Here is a 23,051-nt window from a genome sequence, read left to right as displayed (position 1 = left end):
AGGGAAGCAAAAAGAAAAACAGGAAGGGGGACAAAACAGAAGAGACTCTTAAACATGGAGAACAAAGAGGGTGACTGGAGGGGTTGTGGGAGGGGGGATGGGCTAAATGGGGAAGGGGCACTAAGGAATCTACTCCTGAAATCATTGTTGCACTGTATGCTAACTAATTTGGATGTAAATTTTAAAAAAATAAAATTAAAAAAAAAAAGAAGAGGGACAACATAATAGCAAATATCTGTATAGTGTTTACTATGCATTTTAATATGCATATAAACTCATGTGATCCTCCCAGATGGGGAAACAGGCACATAAAAGTTAGTAACCTGATCGAGGTCATGGGGCTAACGACTGGTGCAACTAGGATTTGAACTCTGGCAGTCCAAGTCCAGAGTCTGTGCTCTTGGCCAGTACGCTATACCGACTCACTACACTATAAGCACTTCACACACACACACACACACAGATATATATATTATATATATATATTATATATATATATTATATATACATACAGCATATATATAATATAGTACATGTACATATGCATATATATGCATATATATAATATATATGTGTGTGTGTATATATATATATATATATATATACAGCATATATATATGAAATATATATATACAGCATTGTCCTCTAAGGTAGAGTAAGGGATAGCAAGATAACAGAGATGTGACTAACTCAGAAGAGTAGTGATTCTACTAGTTCTGTGTGCCAGTAATTATAATTCCATTTAATAATGAAAAAGATGGAGTCAGGGAGACTATTGAAAATCGATCCTAAGTATTTGATGTATCAACACAATTGAAAATTTTAATCCTCTGCTGTCTGTATCATAGTTTCTCTAACACGCTGACTGGGATTAATATGGACAGTTTTGTTTATTCTTCTTTATTTTCTGGTTTTAATAAAGGTAGAACGAAGGATATTGTTGATTTAGTGGATTTCCAGAAATGGATGATATTCTAAAGATCAGTACTTCAGTCTTCAATATTTCATAGACAGGAAAGTAAAAGAGACCATATGGTTTGTGGAAAGAATTGTGGCTTGGTGGTCGAGATTCCCAGTCAAGTCCCAGTCTGCGCCCCACTCTGTGATTTAGGCAAGGGGGTGCAGTCGGTGATCTCTAAGATTTCTTCCAGTGCATAGGTTCCAGGACTATTAGGTTAAATATTCAATGAAGAAATTGAGGCTTAAGGAAGGGATGTGGTTTATCCAGCTCATAAAACTGGAATTTCATTCTCTTGACTTTTGGTCCAAAAAACCTAGTGGAAGAATCACCATTTGAGTGGCTTCTTTATGTCAGGCACATATTAACTACCTAAAAAAACAAAGGCATGTGAAATTGTTTCAGAATTTATTTATCCAATATAAAAGTAACAGCATAGCATCTCCTATGTTTATTTATACATATCTTGCTTTTTTCCAGAATGTATTTAAAGCATACTTACTTTGTGTAACATACCATACTAAGAAAGGGAATAACTTGAGTATTTTTCAGATACATTGCAACATGCAGATATATATTATTTGCACCTACCTGCATACAGGTATCATTAACTACACTTTATACATAAACAAACGGAGACTTAAAGATACCTGGCCAAAATCGTATAATGTATAAGTGATAGAACTCAATTTCAAACTCAGACCAGCCTGACTTCAACCATAGTGCCCTTTGCGTTTCGCCTGTACATTCCCCCAAGCAGTGTTACAGACACTGTACAGGAGGCAAGACAAAAGCATTGACTCTCTTTTTTCTCTAAGTTTATTTATTGATTTTGAGAGAGAGAAGGGGAGGGGCAGAGAGAGAGGGAGAGAGAATCACAAGCAGACTCCATCTGCATTGCCAGCGCAGAGCTGGACATGGGGCTTGAACTCACAAACTGTGAGATTATGACCTGAGCTGAAATCAACAGTCAGACACTTAATTGCCTGAGCCACCCATTCACCCCTCCTTTTCATTTTCTTCTTTTTAACTGAAACCACGACTAAGGGAGGTCTGCTGTGCAGTGTAAGCCCTCTGTGTGCTCTTCCCGGCAGTATTTCCAGTCTTCTCCCCACCTTGCTGGTCAGAGATACCCACTATCCATGTAAACTCTTTTCACCTCAGTGCCTTCCACCTGTCGACAAAAATACACCAAATTCTACTCTCGACAGAGAGGACTCAGACAAATGTGAACGGTTCTTCCCACATGATATTGCCTGTTAATTGAAAGCACCATACCATTATTTGGTAGGATTTTTGTAGCTGAGTTCCCATATTTGCTTCTGAACAAAAGTGATTCTGTTCGTATAGGAATGGTATTTTATTTGAGCTGTTTGTGCGACACTAAAATAGTACTAATGCCTGTTGCCATTATATATGAGTTGCGTAGTTATTTTTTCTACAAATGCTTTGAAAGGTTGATATGACTCTTGGAGTGATATTAATTTAGAAATCCGGGATTTAAGTGCTCGCTTCAGCAGCACATACACTAGAAGTCTTGGATTTCGTTTCTCAAGAATAAACTTTGCGAGAAGTCTCTTAATCACAGAGTTTATAGGTCTTCTACTAAGTATATTTTCATCATCAGTTGTAGTTGTGCCTGCATTTAAAGGAAACCATTTAGGGGTGCCTGGGTGGCTCAGTCGGTCAAGCATCTGACTCGGTTTCAGCTCAGGTCATGAGCTCACAGTTTGTGAGTTTGAGCCCCGCATTGGGCTCATGCTGACAGTGCAGAGCCTGCTTGGAATTCTCTCTCTCCCTTTCTTTGCCCCTCCCCTGCTTGCTTTCTCTGTCTCTGTCTCAAAATAAATACACTTTAAAAAAAAATAGAAATAAAGGAAACCATTTATAGAAATTGATCTTCAAGGAAGTATTCTGTAAATAGTTATTATTGACCCTAGATATCCTCTTTCTATAGAAAGCTTAGAAAATATTACTAAACAAATACCAGTAGAGCCAGAAATTCTCTTGCTTCTTTCTTGCTCCAGAATTTACTCTCCAAATGATCCAACTATGATCCCTCAGATTTCCACAACTCCAACTTAATTACTTAATGCAATTTAGTGAATAAACAAGGATTGGTTGTTTGGCCTGAATTCTATTAGCTGCCTTAACAGTGAATAGATTTTGTTTTTTATGCTAACCTGGACACTTAAGTGTCAAAGTTGTCTTTTTAAGAACTGCTGTTTGAATTTGGTAAAATGTTTTTGTTAACTTCCTTATTTTCAACACTAACAATTTTCTTTTGATATGTTAAAATCCTTAATGATGGTATTTAAATAAACCATTAGGCTGAAAAGAGAAATGTCAGTTCAGACAATTTACTAATTTGCTGGTGTTTCTGATTATTAGTTATCAATGAAAACCTGTATTTAGGTGCCTAATATAGTAAATGTTTACATAGTAAGTGCTCAAATACATGTTGATTAAATCCAAATTTGAATTAATGGACTATTTTCATTGCACATATTTTTTTTTCTTTTTTGTGCTCCTTTGTGTTATATTAAGAGGGAAATGTATTTTACACTGACCATATTTTGGAAATAGATTTGTTGTTTGATGGGTAGGGGTTTAAATCCCACGTCTTTTACCCCTAAGCTACCAAAAAGATACTTTATTCTATTTATCAGACAGGTTTAGCAATCCCTGGTGTATTTGTAGGTCTTGCCTTTTTTAGGAATTGAAGGTCACAAGACCTGGTAGGCAAGGCCGCTTCTCACACTTTTCATGCCCCTTTGTATGCATACTATGGTAGATTCTGGTACGGTGGTGGGCTCGTAAATGTCATTATAATGTTCTTTCTCTGTATTACTGGGAAATAACAATTACCATTTCATCAGTATGGAAGGAGACAGCCAGACTTTTGTTTCCCCAATTTGCTAGTTCATCTGGAACACACATTAAGAATACAGATACCTTGGGGCGCCTTGGTGGCTCTGTCGGTTGGGCATCTGACTTCGGCTCAGGTCATGATCTTTAAGTTTGTGAGTTCGAGCCCTGCGTTGGGCTCTGTGCTGAAAGCTTAGAGCCTGGAGCCTGCTTCGGATTCTGTGTCTCCCTCTCTCTCTGCCCCTCCCCTGCTCATGCTCTCTCTCTCTCTCTCTCAAAAATAAACATTTAAAAAAATAATAAAAAAAGAATACAGATACCTTGACTTAGAGATTCTGTTTCAGTAGATTTGGGGTAGTGCCTCTGGTGATCCTTTTGGGAAAAAAAAATCAGTGCTCTAATTTTTTAAAATGTTGGTACTACATTTATACTTCTTGGTTATAAAGAACAGAAACTCAATATAAATGGATTGAAGCAAAAAAGGAATTTATTGGCTCATTTAATTTGAAATAAAACCTGGTGAAGGGAGTTATTAATAAACTTCTTCTTGCTTCTAGATTGTTTCCCAACTTTATCAGGCAAGGAATGCATAACAGAGGTGCTTGAAAGGACCATAGGGGAATCAAGACTCTGGTATGTCTCAGTCTCATCCATAGTTGTAGGTCCTGCCTTTCTGCCTTTACTTGTACCATGTTTAGCCCTGTGTAATTTTCCAACTCAGCAAGGCTCCTGTGCTGGCCCTGGGCAGAGTGAAACTTTTTTAGAAAAGCCCTGTTTTATACCCAGTGTTTTCAGATTGACCAGCTTAACTCAGGATTCATGTTCTCCATTATGCACTGGTATGGCCTTACAGGCTATTCAGGATTTTGAGTATCTCCCCTGTTTCATATTAAGCAATTTTTTTTAATGTTTGTTTATTTTTGAGAGAGAGAGAGAGACAGAACATGAGTCGGGGAGGGGCAGAGAGAAAGGAAGACAGAATCTGAAGCAGGCTCCAGGCTCTGAGCTGTCAACACAGAGCCCGATGCAGGGCTCAAACCCACAAACCGTGAGATCATGACCTGAGCCGAAGTCAAATGTTTAACTGAGTCACCCGGGTGCCCCAGCAATTTCTTTTTTGTAGGAACTGATTAAAGGCTACCTATGTGGCCAATACACATCACATCCTGCGTTTTCCCTACTACATCTCTTTGCAATGTACCTCAGTAGTAGTGAGTCCTGATACAAAACAGACCACAGTGTGATCACCTTTCTCATACCACATAGGGATGGCCAACCTCTTGGCATGAAATAGAGGTCTGTACTGTTCTGTTCCTAACCATAATCCAGTCAGTTCTACATTTTAGGGACCCCTCTACCACATACTGGTTTCCGTATCGTAAGGGTACATGGGATTGCAAGCAATAGAAACCAACTCTGGTTAACTGTGTCTACAGCGGTGATTCCCAAACCTTGCTGACTACCTGGAAAGGTTTTTAAGTTAAAAATCCCCATGTACACTACCCCACCTCAAAAAAAAAAAAACAAAAAAAAAAAAACAAAAAAAAGATTGAATTAGGATTTCCAAGGAAATGGAACATAGGAATTCGTATTTTTAAAAAGCTCTCTAGATGATTGTGATGCTTGCCCATTGTTGCCTATTTCAGTGAATATCCTCCAAACTCATCTGTTTGCCTTGGCCTAAACACTGGCACTCATTTCTGAAATGACTTTTTCTCCATTTACAGTTCATTGCTAATACCCATTAGGTCTGTATGCTAAATATCTTATGAGTCTTTCCAGCTGTATCTTTTGTTCTAGTGTAGGGCACCATAATTCTTTTGGACCATCATATTAACCCCGTAAGTAGTTTTCATGCTTCTACTTTTACATGTCCCCCCACCTCCATCAACATAGTCACCACAGATCATGCCATCTCTTCCCCTAAGATCTTTCGGTGGCTTCCCATTGAGCTGAAAATACAAACAATATTTTCCCTGCAATCTACATGATACAGAGGCTACTTTCTTAGCCAGACTCACCTGGTGCTACCATCCCCTAGCTAAATTCCAGTCACACTGGCACCTTTTTTGTTCCTTAAATATATGAAGCTCTTTCCTATCTCTGAGACTTTTTGCACATGCTGTTTTCTCTGTCTGGGAAGTCTTCCCCTGATGCTTGGTTAGTTCTTTCTCAGCATGAAACCACATCCCCAGAGATAGCCTCCCTGACTTCCCTTCCACAGTCACTGTTTATTTCTGTTTTAGCACTTAATCACAAAAGGTAATTATTTGTTTGTTTATAAGTTCCACGGGTGTGGGATCTTGCCAGTCCTATATTTAACATCTATCACAGTGCATGGCATATAATGGCATTCATTAAATATTTGTTGAATGAATGAGTGACTCTTCATTGCCACCATCTTGGTCCAAGCTTCTGCCCTCTTTCCCCTGAATTACTACAATTGTAACCTAACTACTGTGCCTAAACTGTTCTGGCTCCCGTTAATCCTTTAAACATTAAACAATCCCGTTAAACATTTTCCATGTTGTTTCCAGGGTTAATGTTTTAAAGACTTGAAATCATAAAAATAAAAACTTGAAGTCTGATAATTATACCGTATTTAAATTATTTTTTTTAATGTTTATTCATTTGAGAGAGAGTGTGCGAGCAAGCAGGGGAGGGTCAGAAAGAGACAGTGTCAGAGGATCCAAAGCAGGCTCTGCTCTGATAGCACAGAGCCCAATGTGGGGCTCAAACCCACGAACCGTGAGATCATGACCTGAGTCGAAGTCAGCCACTCAACTGACTGAGCCACCCAGGTGCCCCAACAATATTTAAATTCTTCACATGCTTCCCATTGATCTTAATGTAGCTTATAGAACTTTTAAAAAATAACTTTTTAAAATTATATGTAACAATTTATCATTTTTACCATTTTTAATTGTACAGTTCATTGGCATTATGTATATTCACGTTGTGCAACCTTCAGCACCATCCATATCCAGAACTTTTTTGATCTTGCAAAACTGAAACCCTGTACTCACTAAACAGTAACTGCCCATTTCTCTCTCCCTCCATCCCCTCCAACCACCATCCTACTTTCTGTCCCTATGACAGAGTACGTATTTTGCCTGTTCCAGGTACCTCATATGAGCGGAATCATACAGTATTTGTCCTTTATGACTGACTTATTTCATTTAGCATGATGTCTTCAAGATTCCTCTGTGTTGTCGTTTATAGAACTTGTAATGATTTAGCCCATCTACCTTTGTGACCTCTTTTCACCTTGCTTTGCTTTCTGTATATTAGTTCTACTTTCTTTGTTTCTATTCTGTGGACTGTCGATGCCCCGTCTCACCTCGCATGTTTTTCTCATGCCTGTTCCCTCTGCCTGGAATGCTCTTTCCCCTTCTTTTCCAGTTAATTTCCATGTGTTCTTCAGATTTCAACTAAGACATCACTTCTTTAGGGTATACTACTTTCATTTCCCAGAATCTGCTTAGTCTCCATGGGACCATGTGACTTTCTTTTGTAGTACTTGTTTTAGTTCCAAATGACACCTCTATCTGTATTTTTTTTGGTGGACTAGTATTTGTCATGATGGCAGGGGTCACACCTTATGTTCAGTATTGCATTCCCAGTACCTAATATGGAGTAGGTGTTTCAGCAAATAACACTTCATGTGTAATAAATAATACTAAAATCTGTTGACTTAATGAATTTAGGTCTGGAAATTGATGGCTTAAGGTCTTTCTCTGAAAATCTCCTACCATGTCTGAGACTTCTTGACTACTTTAGCTTGTAGAGATCTTCCTTTTCTGTGAATTTAAATGTCCTTATTTATTTGCCAGATGTTTAACATTTACGCAGGTAATTCTTAGGTCATCTGAAATGTTCTATTTTGTAATATTATTTATGCTTTATACTTGCCAATTGGTCTTCCTCCTCTAAACAGTCACTAGAATTATTGTTCTAACTTTCTAAATTACAAATCTTATCATTTTGGAACCTCTAGGGCAGTGCTTCTTATTAAAGTACATATGGGGCGCCTGGGTGGCGCAGTCGGTTAAGCGTCCGACTTCAGCCAGGTCACGATCTCGCGGTCCGTGAGTTCGAGCCCCGCGTCGGGCTCTGGGCTGACGGCTCAGAGCCTGGAGCCTGTTTCCGATTCTGTGTCTCCCTCTCTCTCTGCCCCTCCCCCGTTCATGCTCTGTCTCTCTCTGTCCCAAAAATAAATAAACGTTGAAAAAAAAAACAATTTTAAAGTACATGTGTTGAAGGAGCTGTATTTTTTTTTTATGTTTTTATTTATTTTTGAGAGACACACACAGCATGAGCAGGGGAGGGGCAGAGAGAGAGGGAGACACAGAATCCGAAGCAGGCTCCAGGCTCCGAGCTGTCAGCACAGAGCCCGGACATGGGCGGGTCTCAAACCCATGAACCACGAGATCACAACCTGAGCCAAAGTCAGACGCTTAACTGACTGAAGCCACCCAGGTGCCCCTCAACTCCTTTAAGCAAAATTGGTCTCCACTTTTCACGTACCTATAATAGCTACATATTACATTCTGTTGTAATGTGTTTGCTTATCTGTCTCCACATCTAAATTAACATGGTTTACGTCCTGTTCACCCTTATACCTCTAGCCCAGGGACTGACACATAGAGTATTCAATAAGTATTGATTGGATAAATTGGGAAAGTCATCAATATTTGGCACATATGTCAGACAGAGAAGCTTTTAATTTGGTCTTGGACAAGCTGGATGATTTTTGCCTCACTAGCGAACCAATTCCTGGATGTCGAATATGATGTATAGAATAAGGGTTGATATGTGTCTTAGAAAATACAAATAATGAGCCTCCTGGCCAGATACCTTATGTGGACGCGCTTTGAAGCTCTGAGGCAGAGGGTGGGAGGTATACAGAGAAGGAGGTTAAAATTGAATTAGCCTTGAAACTGGTTTAATTGAAAAGTTTGGAATCTGACTTTTTAAATAGCACTTTTTTTTGTTTTCTCTTCATTGAATTTGTTCTTTCAGTTTTATGAGTGACCTTTAAGTGATCTCTTATTGGTAAGAAAGACTATTTGGCCTATGGAAAAAGTACAAGATTTGAAGCCACATAATCTAGATATTCTAATCCTGGATCTAGCACTTACTAGCTGTATAACCATCACCAGTTATTTAAACTCTCCGAGTCTCATTTTCTTCATTTGTAATGCATGGATACTAGTGTTTGCCATTTGTACCTCCCAAGCTCATGAGAACCAAATGAAGTAGAAAATGTAGTAGGAAAGTGCAGGTGAACCCCAGAAAAATTTTTATCAGCTATTTGTCGTCAGCTTCTTGACTTCAGAGGAGTTAAAAATCTTTGTACCTCAGCTTAGTCCCCTCTGAAATGGGAAGAATGATAATACTGGTATCATTAGGTTTATTGTGCAAATTAAAATAATTCATAAAAAAGTACCTAATATACAGTTGTGTGGCATTAAGTACGTTCATTTGTTGGGCAACTATCACCACCATCCATCTGCGGAACTTTTTTGACTTCCCCAACTGAAACTCTGTACCCAGAAAAAATAACTCCCCACATCTCTTCCTTGCCTGTCCCCAGCAACTACCATTCTACTTTCTGCCTCTATGAATTTAAACTCTGGGAACCTCATATAAGAGGAATCAAGCAATATATGTCCTTTTGTAGCTGCATGGCCTGTTGAATTTTGAAATAACGGTATTGATGATGATAATTCTCATGATTACCATTTATTTAGTACTGTGAGGAAGGGCAGGCGCATTGTTTATTTAATCTGCAGTGTTGGCCAACAAATGACCTTATCCATCCTCGTGTGACAGTTGAAGAAGGTGAGGGTAAGGAGATTAATTTACCTAAGGCCACAGGTCTGGGAAGCATCAGATGCAGAATTTACTCCATGTTTGTCTTGACAAGGCTGCAGGTATGCCTACTACACCAAAAGTTGATGAAGTAGGCCTGACTCCAGCCCATGTTGAGATGGCATCAGAAAGGGAATGACTATGTTTTATGGCCTCCTTTTCTTCTTACATACCAGTTTACTTTGTTCAGATTTCCAAAAAAATAGCGCAAAGAAAGTTCCAGTAAGAAGACATGAACTTTTATTTTGGACTCCTTTAAATTATGAGCTCTTATCAAAAATGACCATCTTTTCTTCTTGTATTCCTAGCCTCTAATACGAGCTTGGCATTTAGAAGTCACATGAACATTTGTTAACAAATTGTATGCCCTCAACCTGCCCCTTTTTTCATATCCAAGTAAGCTGGGCTTTGAGATGGAGACAGCTATATAGTTCCTGCTTTCACAGAGCTTAGAGTCTAGTTTGAAAGGACACACATAAAAAATTACCACCGCCAAAATAGATTCTTACTTGAATCAGTTATGGCACATGTTGACTTTAAATTGGCTCATTTAAAGTCACGTTGTATTTTAATTACTTATAAGGCTTAATTAGTTCATATAAAAACATTTGGGGGGAAATTAACTATTGTTATTTCATGAGTTGAGGAGTTGGAAGCAGTCCCTCCAAACACATGTACACACCCCCTTGCCACATCCCCCAACTGCTGCCTGTCCATGACCCGGTGGTGCCTGCCACTCTGTGAGGTCAGTGAGGAGTGACTGAGTCGGGCAAGGAGTCCTCCAGCTGAGAACTGTGTCGTTGCCTTGCAAAAGCAAATGAGCCTCAATCCCAGATACCTAGCAAATGCCCCAACGCTTCCCTCGTGGACATGCCTTTCTTTACACATTAGCTCAAAATCAGTATTTCTCAAGTGAAATAATGAAAAGCCTGATTTTGCATATGTGAAAAAGCTTAAGAGTGTTGATTGATATATAATGTATGAAGGAATAATATATGAAAGTCAAATAGCTAAAAGATCAAATGACTTTTTTCTTATATAGCATATTTTCTGTTTTCTGTCACTGGTCACTGTCGGGTATACCAGGCCACCATAGGATTCAGTTATGGTGTTCTGTTTTAACCCAACTGTTCTGACACCACGTGGTATAATCCAATTCAGTTCTGACGCTAACCACCCGGAGTTAGTGTTAGATTGCGTAGACTTAAGGGAACACGGTTCCCGACAAGACTGCCCCCACTTCAGATCCAACCTCAGGTGAGGGTCCTCAGGCCACCAACACTTCTAACCAACAGGCTGCAAATCTGATGGTTCCTGTGACCTCCCTCTCAGGTTCAGTAGTTCACTAGAGCAACTCAGAACTCAGGAAAGGGCCATACTTATGATTATAGGCCTATTATAAAAGATACAAATCAGGTATAGCCAAACGAAGAGACCTGTAGGGTGAGGTCTGGAAGAATCCCAAACAGAGCTTCCATGCCCTCTCTCCAGGGAATCAGGGCATCCTCCTGGCACATTGATGTGTTTACCAGTTAGCAAGTTCTGCTGAGCATCAGTGTTCACAGTGTTGATTGGGGCTTTTTTATATAGACCCCGAAGGTGGGCTGGCCCACAGCCCCAGTCCTCTAATCCGGTGATTGATCTTTCTGGCACCCAGCCCCCATCCTGAGTCATCTCATTAGCACACACTCATGTGTGATCCAAGGGGCTTATGAATAACAAAGATATCCCTGTCACTTGGAAAATTCCAGGGGTTTTAGAAGTTCTATGCCAATATTCTGGTTTCTCTTCAGATCGCATAAATCTTTCGCCTTTTACTAGAAGTTCTATGCCAAGAACTTAGGACAAAGATCAAATTATTATACAGCATATGGTACCTGAGAGAAAGTTTAGTATAATGGTTAAGAGTAGTGTATAGAAAGTTATTTTATTTCTTTTCCTCATGAGGTACAAGACACTTAACACAGTACCTTGTATATAGTAAGTCTTGAATATAAGTTAGTACTAAGTATCTTCAGTTTCTTAGGACTGCTGTAACAAAATACCACAAAAGGGTGATTTATAACAATGGAAGTTTATTGTCTCACAGTCTGGAGGGTAGAACTCTAAAATCAAGGTGTCAGCTGGGCCATGCTCCCTCTGAGACTGAATACAGTCTCTTCCTAGCTTGCGGTGGCTGTCGATCCTTGACATTCCTTGACTTGCAGCTCCATCACCCCAATCTCTGCCTGTCATCATGTGGTGTTCTCCCTGCGTGTGTCTGTCTCCACATGTTGTTTTCCTCTTCTTATAGGGACACCAGTCCTATTGGATGAGGGCTTACCCTGTGACCTCATTTAGCTTAACTATATCTACAATTTCCAAATATTGTCATATTCAGAGGTACCAAGAGTACATAATTTTGGTGAATCCAACCATCACATGAACGGTGAATTTAACACATAACAGTCCACCCTCTGGCCCCTCAAAGTTCATGACCTTCCATTGTGCAGGATGCATTCGCTCCATCCCAATATCCTTCCAAAGTTTTAACCCATTTCAGCAATAACTCTTAAGTCCAGAATCTCATATAAATACAGTCAACTCAAAGTCCCAAATCACATTTTCTAAATCAGGTACATGTGAGACCCTGGTATGGTCCATCCTGATACGAAATTCTCCATCTGTGTACCTGTGAAACATAGAAAACAAGTTACCTGCTTCCAAGATACAAGGTAGGACAACTGTAGGAAAGATACTTCCATTACAAAGGGGAGCAAATAGAGGGAATAAAAGGGTCACTAGTCTAATTCACAATCAGGGCAGATTCCATTAGATTTCGAGGCCTGACAATAATCCTCCGTGACCAGGTGCTCTGTCCTCTGGCCTAATAGGGCAGCCCCACCCTTTCACACCTCGAGGGTTCCATTGGCCCAGGCCTCTGCATCTGTGGCTTTGCCCTTGGTGTCATTCATTTTGTTCAGTCTTTGTTCCCTTCCATCCAGACTGGTATATTCTGCTGGTATAAATTCTCAAAAAACCTTGTCAGGCTTTCATGCAGTTCATGAGGATTCACACCATCTGATAAGAGAGTCCAAATCTTTCCTGGATAACCATATCTCTGTTCCTAGCTATGGAATAGCTAGATGGTTGATTGTATCTATGAGTCACAGGCAAAGGATTGTCCAGCCACACCACACCCTTGGCCCTATTTCCAGAGCATGTAGTCTGGTTAGGCAGAGAATTTTCCAAATCATCAAGTGCTGGTTCCTTCTTGCTTAACAGTTCATTCCTCAATTTATCTTTGCTCATATTTTACTATAAGCACCAAGGAGAAACTAGGCCACACTTCAACACTTCGCACATTTTCTCAGCTAAATATCCAGGTTTATCACTTACAAGAGTTTACCCAATGACTAAACGCAATTCAGACAAGTTTTCTGCCACTTTGTAACAAGAATTGCTTTTCCTCCAATGTCCAATCACATGTTCATCATTTCTAGCACCTCACCAGAAGTATCTTTAATGTTCATATTTCTACTAAACATCTCCAAGGCAAACTAGGTTGTTGTTTTTTTTTTTCTATTAAGCCTCTATCCATTACCCAATTCCAAAGCCACTTTCTCATTTCTAACTATTTGTTAGAGCAGGACCCCCCTCCTGTCAGGACCCAAATCTGTTAGTTTTCTGAGGCTACCAGAAGCTGAAAGAGTCAAGGAGGTATCTTTACCTGCAGGCTTCAGAGAGAGCATTGACTCTGCCAACACCCAACACCCTGATTTCAGACATCTAGCCTCTAGAACTGTGAGAGAATAAATTTCTTTTGCTTATTACATCCAGTTGGTGTACTTTGTTATGGTAGCCCGAAGATGTCCAGTCGGGGTTCCGTGGAAAGACTAGACTCACCAGTGAAAGATGGTGTGTGTGTAGTATCTGCCCGTATCTGCGGGGTTTCTTGCTACTTCCGTTGATCTTTTCTTTTTTCAATTTTTTTTTTTTCAACGTTTATTTATTTTTGGGACAGAGAGAGACAGAGCATGAACGGGGGAGGGGCAGAGAGAGAGGGAGACAGAATCGGAAATAGGCTCCAGGCTCTGAGCCATCAGCTCAGAGCCTGACGCGGGGCTCGAACTCTCGGACCGTGAGATCGTGACCGGCTGAAGTCAGACGCTTAACCGACTGCGCCACCCAGGCGCCCCTTTCAATTGTTTTTAACGTTTATTTATTTTTGAGAGAGGGAGAGAGACAGAGACAGCATGAGTTGGGGAGCGGCAGAGAGAGAGGGAGAGAGAGAGAGAGTCCCAAACAGGCTCTGCCCCGTCAGGCAGAGCCCCACACGGGGCCTGAACTCACGCACAGTTGAGATCATGACCTGAGCTGAAAGCAAGAGGCAGACGCTTAACTGACTGAGCCACCCAGGCTCTTTATCTTTTTGAAAGCATATTTATGTCTAGTTGCACTTAAAGTTTACTCTTCTATGTTAACAGCTTATGATTTGCCTTTGTTTTATCTCAGGAGAGCAACTTGAAACCACTGGTAGGAATGCTGTGGTACCAAAAAGCCTTCAAACTTTTGGAGGGGTGGTGGCTTTAGTTTTCAGAACCTTCCTTCTGCCAGAATGCCTAATACTGGTTTTGGTTTCTTTCTCATGCACGCTGCCTCCGTCAGGGTGAAGCACGAGCAACCCCAGTGGTACTTCAATTAGCCCTTAGAGAGGTAATTGACCCATAAATGATGAATTACATGAGTCCTTTACCATCACTTCTAATGGATATCTATGTTTTTCAGTTTTGAGTTATTTTTCGAGAACACATTCTTTTCTCATCCTAATGAGGACCTACACTTTTTTGGATTCCCCTTAGTGCCAACCACAGTGTTTGTAGGTCTCTTAGAAGTTACTCTGTAAATATTGTTTTGCATTGAAGAAGGCTTATCCATGGCTCTGCTAGTGAGAGACTAGCTCTAGTGATAAATAAGAGATGTTAGCTGCCAGGACTGTCATTTCAATTTGTCTTGCTTGTGTTGAGCTCATTAATAAATTGCCACAGTGATAATATGAAAGTAATGAACCTTCTGGAGGCCCAGCTGGGGCACAGAGTACTAGCAGGGACCTTCAGGGCAGTTGCCATTGTTATGCACAATTCTGTTACAGAGTTTAAGGCTTATTTTTTCCCCTTTATTTATATTTTGCAAAATCCAAATCCTGTGTTAACATTTGTGTCCTTCCTAAGTGAGTTTATTTGGATTCAGCTCAACAAACATGTATGTATCTGATGCCTGCTACTGTCAGGCACTGTATTAGAACCTAGGGATGTAAAGGTGACTAAGACATCCCTTAGGGATTCTCCATCAAATAGGCAGGAAAGGTATGTACACATAATTGTACAAATAACTGTAATACAGCATTTAAACGCTGCAAATACGAGCCAGATATAAACATAGAAGAGAAAGGAAAATGATCATCTAGGGAAAAGAGCTAAGAGGACTGAGGAAGAAGAGAGTCATTGATTGCTGAGTTAAATTTTGAAGGATGGGTTGTTAAGTTGACAAGTTGTGTGTATAATGGGAAAAGGGACTTGAAGATGAGTTGAGGGACCGCAGGTCATTTAGAATAACTTAAGGGAAGAAGGTAAAGGGAAGGAGAAGATGGTTAGATGAAGCTAGAGAAGTAGTCAGAGGCCAAATCTTAAAGAATTTAGGATTTGAAAGGCTATGTATGCAATGCCAAGGACTTTGGTGCTTTTCATTCTACAGGCTACATGGCTCCATTGAAGGATTTCAAGCAGAGAAGCAACATGATGAAATTCTTATAAAAAACTTTTTTTTAAGGTTTATTCATTTCTCAGAGACAGAGAGATAGAGTGTGAGTGGGGGAGGGGCAGAGAGAGAGAGAGGGAGACACAGAATCTGAAACAGGCTTCAGGCTCTGAGCTGTCAGCACAGATCCTGATGTGGGGCTTGAACTCATGGACTGCGAGATCATGACCTGAGCCGAAGTCGGACGCTTAACCGACTGAGCCACCTAGGTGCCCTGATGGAATTCTTATTTTAAAGGGATTACGCCAGTTGCCACGCACATGACAGAGTGGAGGTAGAGAGAGACCAGTTAGAAAGCTATTGACTGGTTTTGTGCAAGCAAGCAACAACATAGTATACTGCAAAGAGCATGACCTAGGTTGTTTCAAATCCCTGTTCAGTCACCTGCTAACTCTCTAACTCTGAAATTTCCTCATCCGTGAAGTGGGAGTAATAATAATCTCTCACTGTGTATTATGGAAAGTCATATGAAATAACACGTATACATAGAATTGCCCCAAAGAGCTGAGTATAAATGTTAGCTGTTATATATCAACTTCTGGTTTTGTTGAGTTTTAGGTAACTTATAACCAAGTTTAGAATTTTCAAGAAGCACTTTCGTTTTGTTTCTATCATGGTCCTAATAAAGAAATCAAGAGGTTTACAAACCTTTTTTACTTACATTAGGATCCATCTTTCAGCATTTCTCAGCACTTAAAAAATAACATAACTAAAGCTTTTTCCTTTGGACATCCTGCCAGACTCCGAGTTGGAGAATCAGGTTTAATGTCTTTTTTGAGTCATTGGTGCAGTAGGAAAAGACTGGAACCCTAGTTCAAAAAAGGAGCTTTTTAGCTAAAACATAGGATCAGAGTTTGCCTCTGTTTCTTCAAGTGTTTAATAAGAATAATGTGAACAGGTGTCCTAGTCACCTTGCATATCTTTTGTGAAGATCACATTGTTTCCTTAAGTAAACATTCACTAAACTACCAAAGTATTATTATAAAAAATGTAGAAATGAATCAGATATGGATCCTAATTTCAAGGGAATTACAGCATTAAAAGAACTGTAAAAGATGTACACAAATAATGTAATACAAATAAGATAGTGTGTCGGTCAGTTAGCATTGAAAGTTATAAAGAACTTTGGGGGTGCCTGGGTGGCTCATTTGATTAAGTGTTTGACTCTTGATTTTGGCTCAAGTCATGATCTCAGGGTTGTGAGATCAAGCCCCACATTGGGCTTCTCACTGGGTGTGGAGCCTGCTTAAGATTCTGTCTCTCTCCCTTTCCCTCTACCCCTTCCCTGCGCTCCTGTGCACACACTCTCTCTCTCTTTAAAAAAAAAAAAAAAAATTATAAAGGACTTTGAAACTGGAAGTCCATTATATTTTGTATAATGTCTTGTAAAAACATTGTTTTAAAAAGTATATTTCACATGTTCTCATTATTTTTAAAGTGCTTCACTTTCTTGGATATCTGTGGAAAATAAATAATAAAGATGGATTAAGATTTTAGGTAGATTTTTTTTTTTAACCAACTGAGCCACCCAGGCGCCCCTTGGTAGATTTTTTTTTTTAATGTTTACTTTTGAGAGAGAGAGAGAGACAGCGTGAGTGGGGGAGGGACAGAGAAAGAAGACGCAGAATCTGAAGCAGGTTCCAGGCTCTGAGCTGTCAGCACAGAGCCCAATGTGGGACTCGAACCCACCAACCACGAGATCATGACCTGAGCTGAATACAGACATTTGACTGACTGAGCCACCCAGGTGCCCCAAGATTTTAGGTAGATTTTTAAGTGTATATGAATATTTTGATCCCAGGCTTAATATTCACTGATATGCAAGTTGACTTTGTTAAAGTACTCTTTGAGCCTCGTGTGTGTGTGTACGTGTGTGTGTACGTGCGTGTGCGCACGCACGTGGTATAGTGTAGGGTATGTAATGAAGATAATGCCACATATCCCTCAGGTTTGTTGTGATGAATGGTCATTATATGTAGAAGTACTAAAAAACAATGTTCATTCTTTCTATAACACCACCTACCTTTTCACTATTGCCTCATGTTAAGCTTTGAGACAGCAGCTTCTTTGAGATATTTTCAAGTTTATTTTTACTTACAAAAAATGTTAAGCATACAACAAAGTTGAAAAGGCTTTGCGGTAAAAACCCTTATGTCCGCCACCTAAATTTTACCATTACTTGTAAGTGTGACTTTCCTATTTATCTGTCCCTCTACCCACCCAGCTATATTGAAATTTTTCGGATAATTCTTTAGGAGTTTTCTGAATCAGGTTTTTTAAAACGAATTTGGAAACCAGGAGTGCAAATACATTTCAAATATTTGTAATTAAATTACAGTTTTCTTACTTACAGTTCTTTGTACCCATGAAAAATTTTTTACTGAGTTATTCATTATTTGAATCTGTTTTTGCTCCTTCTGTTTGCACTATTTGTGCTCCTACATTATTGTTCCCAACCTTAAATCATCCCATTGCATTTTCCTGAGCATGCCTTCAGTTAGTCTTTTTTCAGTGTCACATTTAGAGTAGGCATTTATAGTCATCCTTATTGTCTCTTTCTCTTTTGAAAGTATCTTTAAAATTAAATCAGAAACGGTAGTGTACATTCTGTGCTTGTTAGCGAACACTGCAGCCAGAAGCTTTGTTTGCCCGGAGCAGGGGTGCCCGCGGCGATCCTCAGAGCCCAGGTGTGTCAGCACTTCCATCAGCACCCATGTTTTGTTTCTGAGTGCCGGTTTTTCCCCAGGACAGTGGCCTACTTAGTATGCCCTGCCGGTAAATTTAGTATGCCCTCCCCGTTACCTTTGTTTGGCTACAGCGTCTCAGCGTTGATTGATTTTCTCCATTACATAGCCACGTTTAGATTATATGTTACAGAAATTCTGCAACGATTCTGCAGCCCTTCCCTATTTTCCAGGGCTGTGCCAAGTGTCAGGTGGATTTCCTTAATGAGCTGTGCGGACTGTATTCAGAAAAGTCTTTGAGAAGCTAAGTTATAGTCATAATTATGTGTCTCAACCCCCTTCACCCTCTCATTACCTGTTGGTAATGATCCTGTCAGATTTGAGACTGACTTATATATACTAAAGGACCCAGCTTGTTTTGTTTCATTTTGAGAGATTGGCCTTAAACTGTTTCCCTCATAAATCACCTATAAGTTCTACTTACAAACCATCCAAATGTTTTTTTTAAATTCAGAAAGCAGTCACTGTGTTCCGGTTATGTAATTTTAAAATTTTATGGTTTTTTTTCTTAATGATTAGCACTCATTCATTTCATTCAAAAATACTTAACTGAGTGCCTCCTCTATACCAGGTGCTATTCCAAGTGCTGGGATGTAGTGCTGAATGGATAACACAGATAAAGCCCCAGTGGAGCAGACAAATAAATAGACAAATATTAAATGGTGCTGACTGCTGCGGAGAACTAAGAGTGGTATGATAGAGGGAGTCTGGGTGACTACTTTATTTGTTTTTTTTCAACGTTTATTTATTTTGGGGACAGAGAGAGACAGAGCATGAACGGGGGAGGGGCAGAGAGAGAGGGAGACACAGAATCTGAAGCAGGCTCCAGGCTCCGAGCCGTCAGCCCAGAGCCTGACGCGGGGCTCGAACTCACGGATCGCGAGATCGTGACCTGGCTGAAGTCGGACGCTTAACCGACTGCGCCACCCAGGCGCCCCTACTTTATTTGTTTTTTAAATGTTTATTTATTTTTGAGAGCCAGAGAGAGAGAGTGTGAACAGGGAGAGGCAGAGAGAGGGAGAATTGAAGCAAGCTCCAAGCTTTCAACACAGACCCTGACTCAGGGCTAGAACCCATGAACAGCAAGATCCTGACCTGAGCCGAAGTTGGATGATTAACCGACTGAGCCACCCAGATGCCCGTACTACCTCTCTCTCTCTCTCTCTCTCTCTCTGTCTCTCTCAGAGAGAGAGACAGAGAGAGAGAGAGAGAGAGAGAGAGAGAGAGAGAGAGAGAGAGAGAGAGAGAATGTGTGTGTGTACAGAGGATCTGAAGCGGGCTCCATGCTAACAGTAGAGATCCCGATGCAGGGCTTGAACTCATGAACTGCGAGATCATGGCCTGAGCCAAAGTCGGACACTTAACTGACTGAGCCACCCAGACGTCCCTGGGTGACTACTTTAGATAAAGTGGTCAGGGAAGAGATGACATTTAAGCGGAGACTTAAGTGGTAAGAAGCCAGCCATGTGAATACGGGGTAGAGCATTCCAGGTAGTGCAGAGGCCCTCAGATAGTGAGGAGTTTGGCCTGAATCTGGAGCAGAGGAGGATGGTGTGGCTGGAGCAGTGGTAAGGATGAGCACTATAAGAGAGGAGGGCTAGAAGGGGAGGGGTCAGGTCATGTAGGATGATGATGTGGGTCAGGGTAAAGGACTTGGATTTAGGTGCTAGGAGGAGCATTTGGGAGGTTTTAAGCAGAGGCGTGACATGATCTAACCTACATTTGCAAATAACCAGGATAGGGCCATATGATGGAGAAAATCAGCCAGTGCTGAGAGCCTCTAACCCGAGACAGAAGATTGCACTTATGCCTGGGGCATACTAAATAGTCTAGTTTTCCTGGAAAACCCCGAGCCTTAGAGACAAGAAATCGGCTGAGTTACCTTGCTTTGAATCCCAGCTCCACCATTTACTAACTGTGTAATTTTGGGCAAATTGTGAGACATCTGTCTGGATTTTCTCGTCAATAAAATGAAGATAATAATACCCACCTTGTTGGGTTGTGAGAATTGAACAACTTATTGCAAGTAAAGTGCTTAGAACATATTAAGTACTTAATATTTAAGTTAATAATGTACGCCTTCTAAACATGGGTGGTCTAATACGATAGCCACATGGTTAGTGGGACTGAAGTACTGAATTGTAAATTTTATTTAACTTCAATTATGTGTAAATTTAAAAACTGATTCTCAATACAGTTATTGGGAAATTTTAAAGTATGTTTTGAATATCTTGGGTATGTGAATCTTCTATTTCAACTTTAAATTTTATGAAATTTAAATTCAAATCAAATAATTCTGATGAAAATTTAGCATCTGAATTGAGATAACCTATAATTGTAAATACACACTAGATTTTGAAGACTTAATAGAAGAATATAAAGCATTTTAATTGATTTTTATAATGATTACTGGCTGAAAAAAAATTATGATAATTACTGGCTGAAATGATAATATTTCAGTATACTGGGTTAAATAAAATACATTATTAAAATTATTTCCATCTCTTTTTTTTTCTGTTTTTACTTTTTAAAATGTGACTACTAGAAGCTTAAAATGACATAAATATCTTGAATTATATTTCTTTTGGGTGGCCCTGCTTAAGACCCTGGGTCAGGGGCAGGGCAGTGGAAGAAGCCCTTAGACTGAGGGAGGTGTTTTTCCCAATTACACAAATATCCTTGGAGATTCCAAACACCTTCAGTGTGAAGCCTCTCTTCCCATCAAATAAGTGCTGCCTTCTACCCTCTTGCCCAAAATCAGTGCCTTTACTGAGCCTGCCGTCACTGATAAGAGGGTTTTGTACTCTTCAGGTATGTCAGGGTGGGAAAAAAAAGTTACAAGTCACCGCTCTGTGTTAGAGTATTGCCCGGGTTTTACACCCATCAGTGATCTTGATGAAATAAATCTCTGGGGCTCTCTGAACTAGTACCACCATATAAGACTGTTCTCTGAAATAAAATCTGCCACTAGTCCTGGCCCAGTGATCCCCAGGGACTCAAAATAAAGAAAAATTAGATTTTAATTAAGGAATGAATTGCTGGGTCAAAAGCTGAGGAAGTTGAGAAAGGCATCTTGTGTCCTAAAAGCTAAATTTCTAAGATTAAAAAAAAAAAAAAACACTCAAAAAGCTAAGCTATCACTAACTTTTATCTCTGAAGTGAAACTGGACATGCATATTTTTCTTCTCATGCCTCTTGGTTCCTGCTGGCTCTCTGGTTCTATGGAAAGGTTTTCTGACTTGTTAGAGTGAAGAAAGTTCCTAGTAAAAAGAGAATGACTGTTAGTTAGCAAATGGCACCACTCTTCTGCCTTTGCTGTGTGGAATGTTTGTATATATATTCTTTATCATCCCCAAATGTTTTTTTAATGTTTACTTACTTATTTTGAGAGAGAGAGAGTGAGACAGTATGTGCACATGTGAGCACAGGCAGGGGAGGAGCAGAGAGAGGGAGAGAGAGAGTCCCAAGCAGGCTCCTTGCTGTCTCCTTGCTGTCAGCACAGAGCACAACACAGGGCTCCATCCCACGAACCATGAGATCTTGACTTGAGCTGAAATCAAGAGTCTAACGCTTAACAGACTGAGTCACTCAGGTGCCCCATCCCCAAATATTTTTTTTTTTTTAACTTACCATACGCCTTAGCTTAATACTACATCTCAAAGATTATTGCATGCCCTTTCAGTAAAGTTTGCTTTCTAGGGGAAGAGAGCCCTTTCCTGAGATTGCTGTACTGTTTGACTCATATAAGACACATTCCATTGGAAGCCCCTTTGTAGTCTCTGGCCTTACTGATGCAGGGAAGAAAGAGGTAGTCTCAAAGATTCCCAGCCAGAAATGGGTGTTGGGACAGTTGCCTGAGGAGCTCACAGGAAGACAACTGATATCACTTGATAAATTTCCCATATTTCAGTAACATTAGGATTTTCTATGAAGCCATAAAATCAGACGCTTGTAGAGGTGGTTGATGGGGAAACAAGCATGTAGCTTGTTTATGGTAAATATGGGACCTGCCTGGGAATGCAGTGTAGAGTTGTAACCCCCTGGTTTTCTGGTGAAGAATTTGAAGCCCAGTGGAAGTGACTCCTTGGTGACATGGAATGAACCAGGCCAAGTTTGAGTCTAAGTTGCAGCTTTCTTCTTACAGAGAAGCCATAATTGCCTCAGGCTTGTAATTCTGTAACATTCATACAAGACTCTGGACAATGCCAGGGAGTCATAACTCATTTCTTTTAGGCTAAGAACCTGAGACTTTGGGGGTGGTTATAGAATGGTTTATAGATACCACTCTGTCAGTGAGCCGAAATTATGTGAACTAAGCAGGTGAAGATTTAATTGACTCTCAGGGCTCTATGTCTGAGGAAGGTAGTTTTCTATACAGGACTCTAAAGTATTAGACTCTAATTTTATTAACTTAATTCTAAGTTGATCTTGAGATCTCTGGTACCTGGTAACAGACATTTTTCAAAAATCAGCTTGGGTCGTGTGAACAGTTAAAAAGTGGTAAATGGGTTAATAGTCTCTTACCGGTCCCCAAAGCCATACGAATCTGACCTCAGATTTTAATTTTCCCACCATGAAAAGCTTTTATTAAGTGTTTCCTGTCTGCAGATGGTGACGTGCATTCAAATCTTCACTCCAGGAAACCTTGGGGAAATAAGTCATTCTTAGAAGCTTAATGTTCTGCATAGCTACAGGTTTGTTCAATTACACATTAAATCTTTATTTTTAAAAATCATTTTAGTTGGAAATTATTCTAAAATGAATTGTACCCTTTCTTTTTAATTTAGTTTATTGAGCTGAATTTAACCTTT

General features: G+C 40.0%; 1 protein-coding gene across 12 annotated transcripts in view; it reads left to right on the top strand.

Moving 5' to 3' along the window:
• Positions 1–23,051, top strand: part of SCMH1 (Scm polycomb group protein homolog 1) — a 188,452-nt gene that overhangs the window by 12,270 nt on the left and 153,131 nt on the right. For 3 of the 12 annotated variants that reach the window (XM_043574576.1, XM_043574588.1, XM_043574575.1), the window contains exon 1: positions 22,834–22,934. The exons of 3 other annotated variants lie outside the window; for them this stretch is intronic. In XM_043574576.1, coding sequence (XP_043430511.1) covers positions 22,916–22,934 — 19 coding nt within the window. In that variant the 5' untranslated portion in view covers positions 22,834–22,915. Of the gene's footprint in view, positions 1–4,383; positions 4,460–22,827; positions 22,935–23,051 lie in introns of those variants that run through there. 6 more of the 12 variants (XM_043574591.1, XM_043574586.1, XM_043574579.1 and 3 more) reach the window with 5 other exon arrangements.

This window comes from Prionailurus bengalensis, chromosome C1 (assembly GCF_016509475.1).
Source record: "Prionailurus bengalensis isolate Pbe53 chromosome C1, Fcat_Pben_1.1_paternal_pri, whole genome shotgun sequence".
NCBI lineage: Eukaryota > Metazoa > Chordata > Mammalia > Carnivora > Felidae > Prionailurus > Prionailurus bengalensis.
This window is presented reverse-complemented; position numbering and strand designations above follow the sequence as displayed.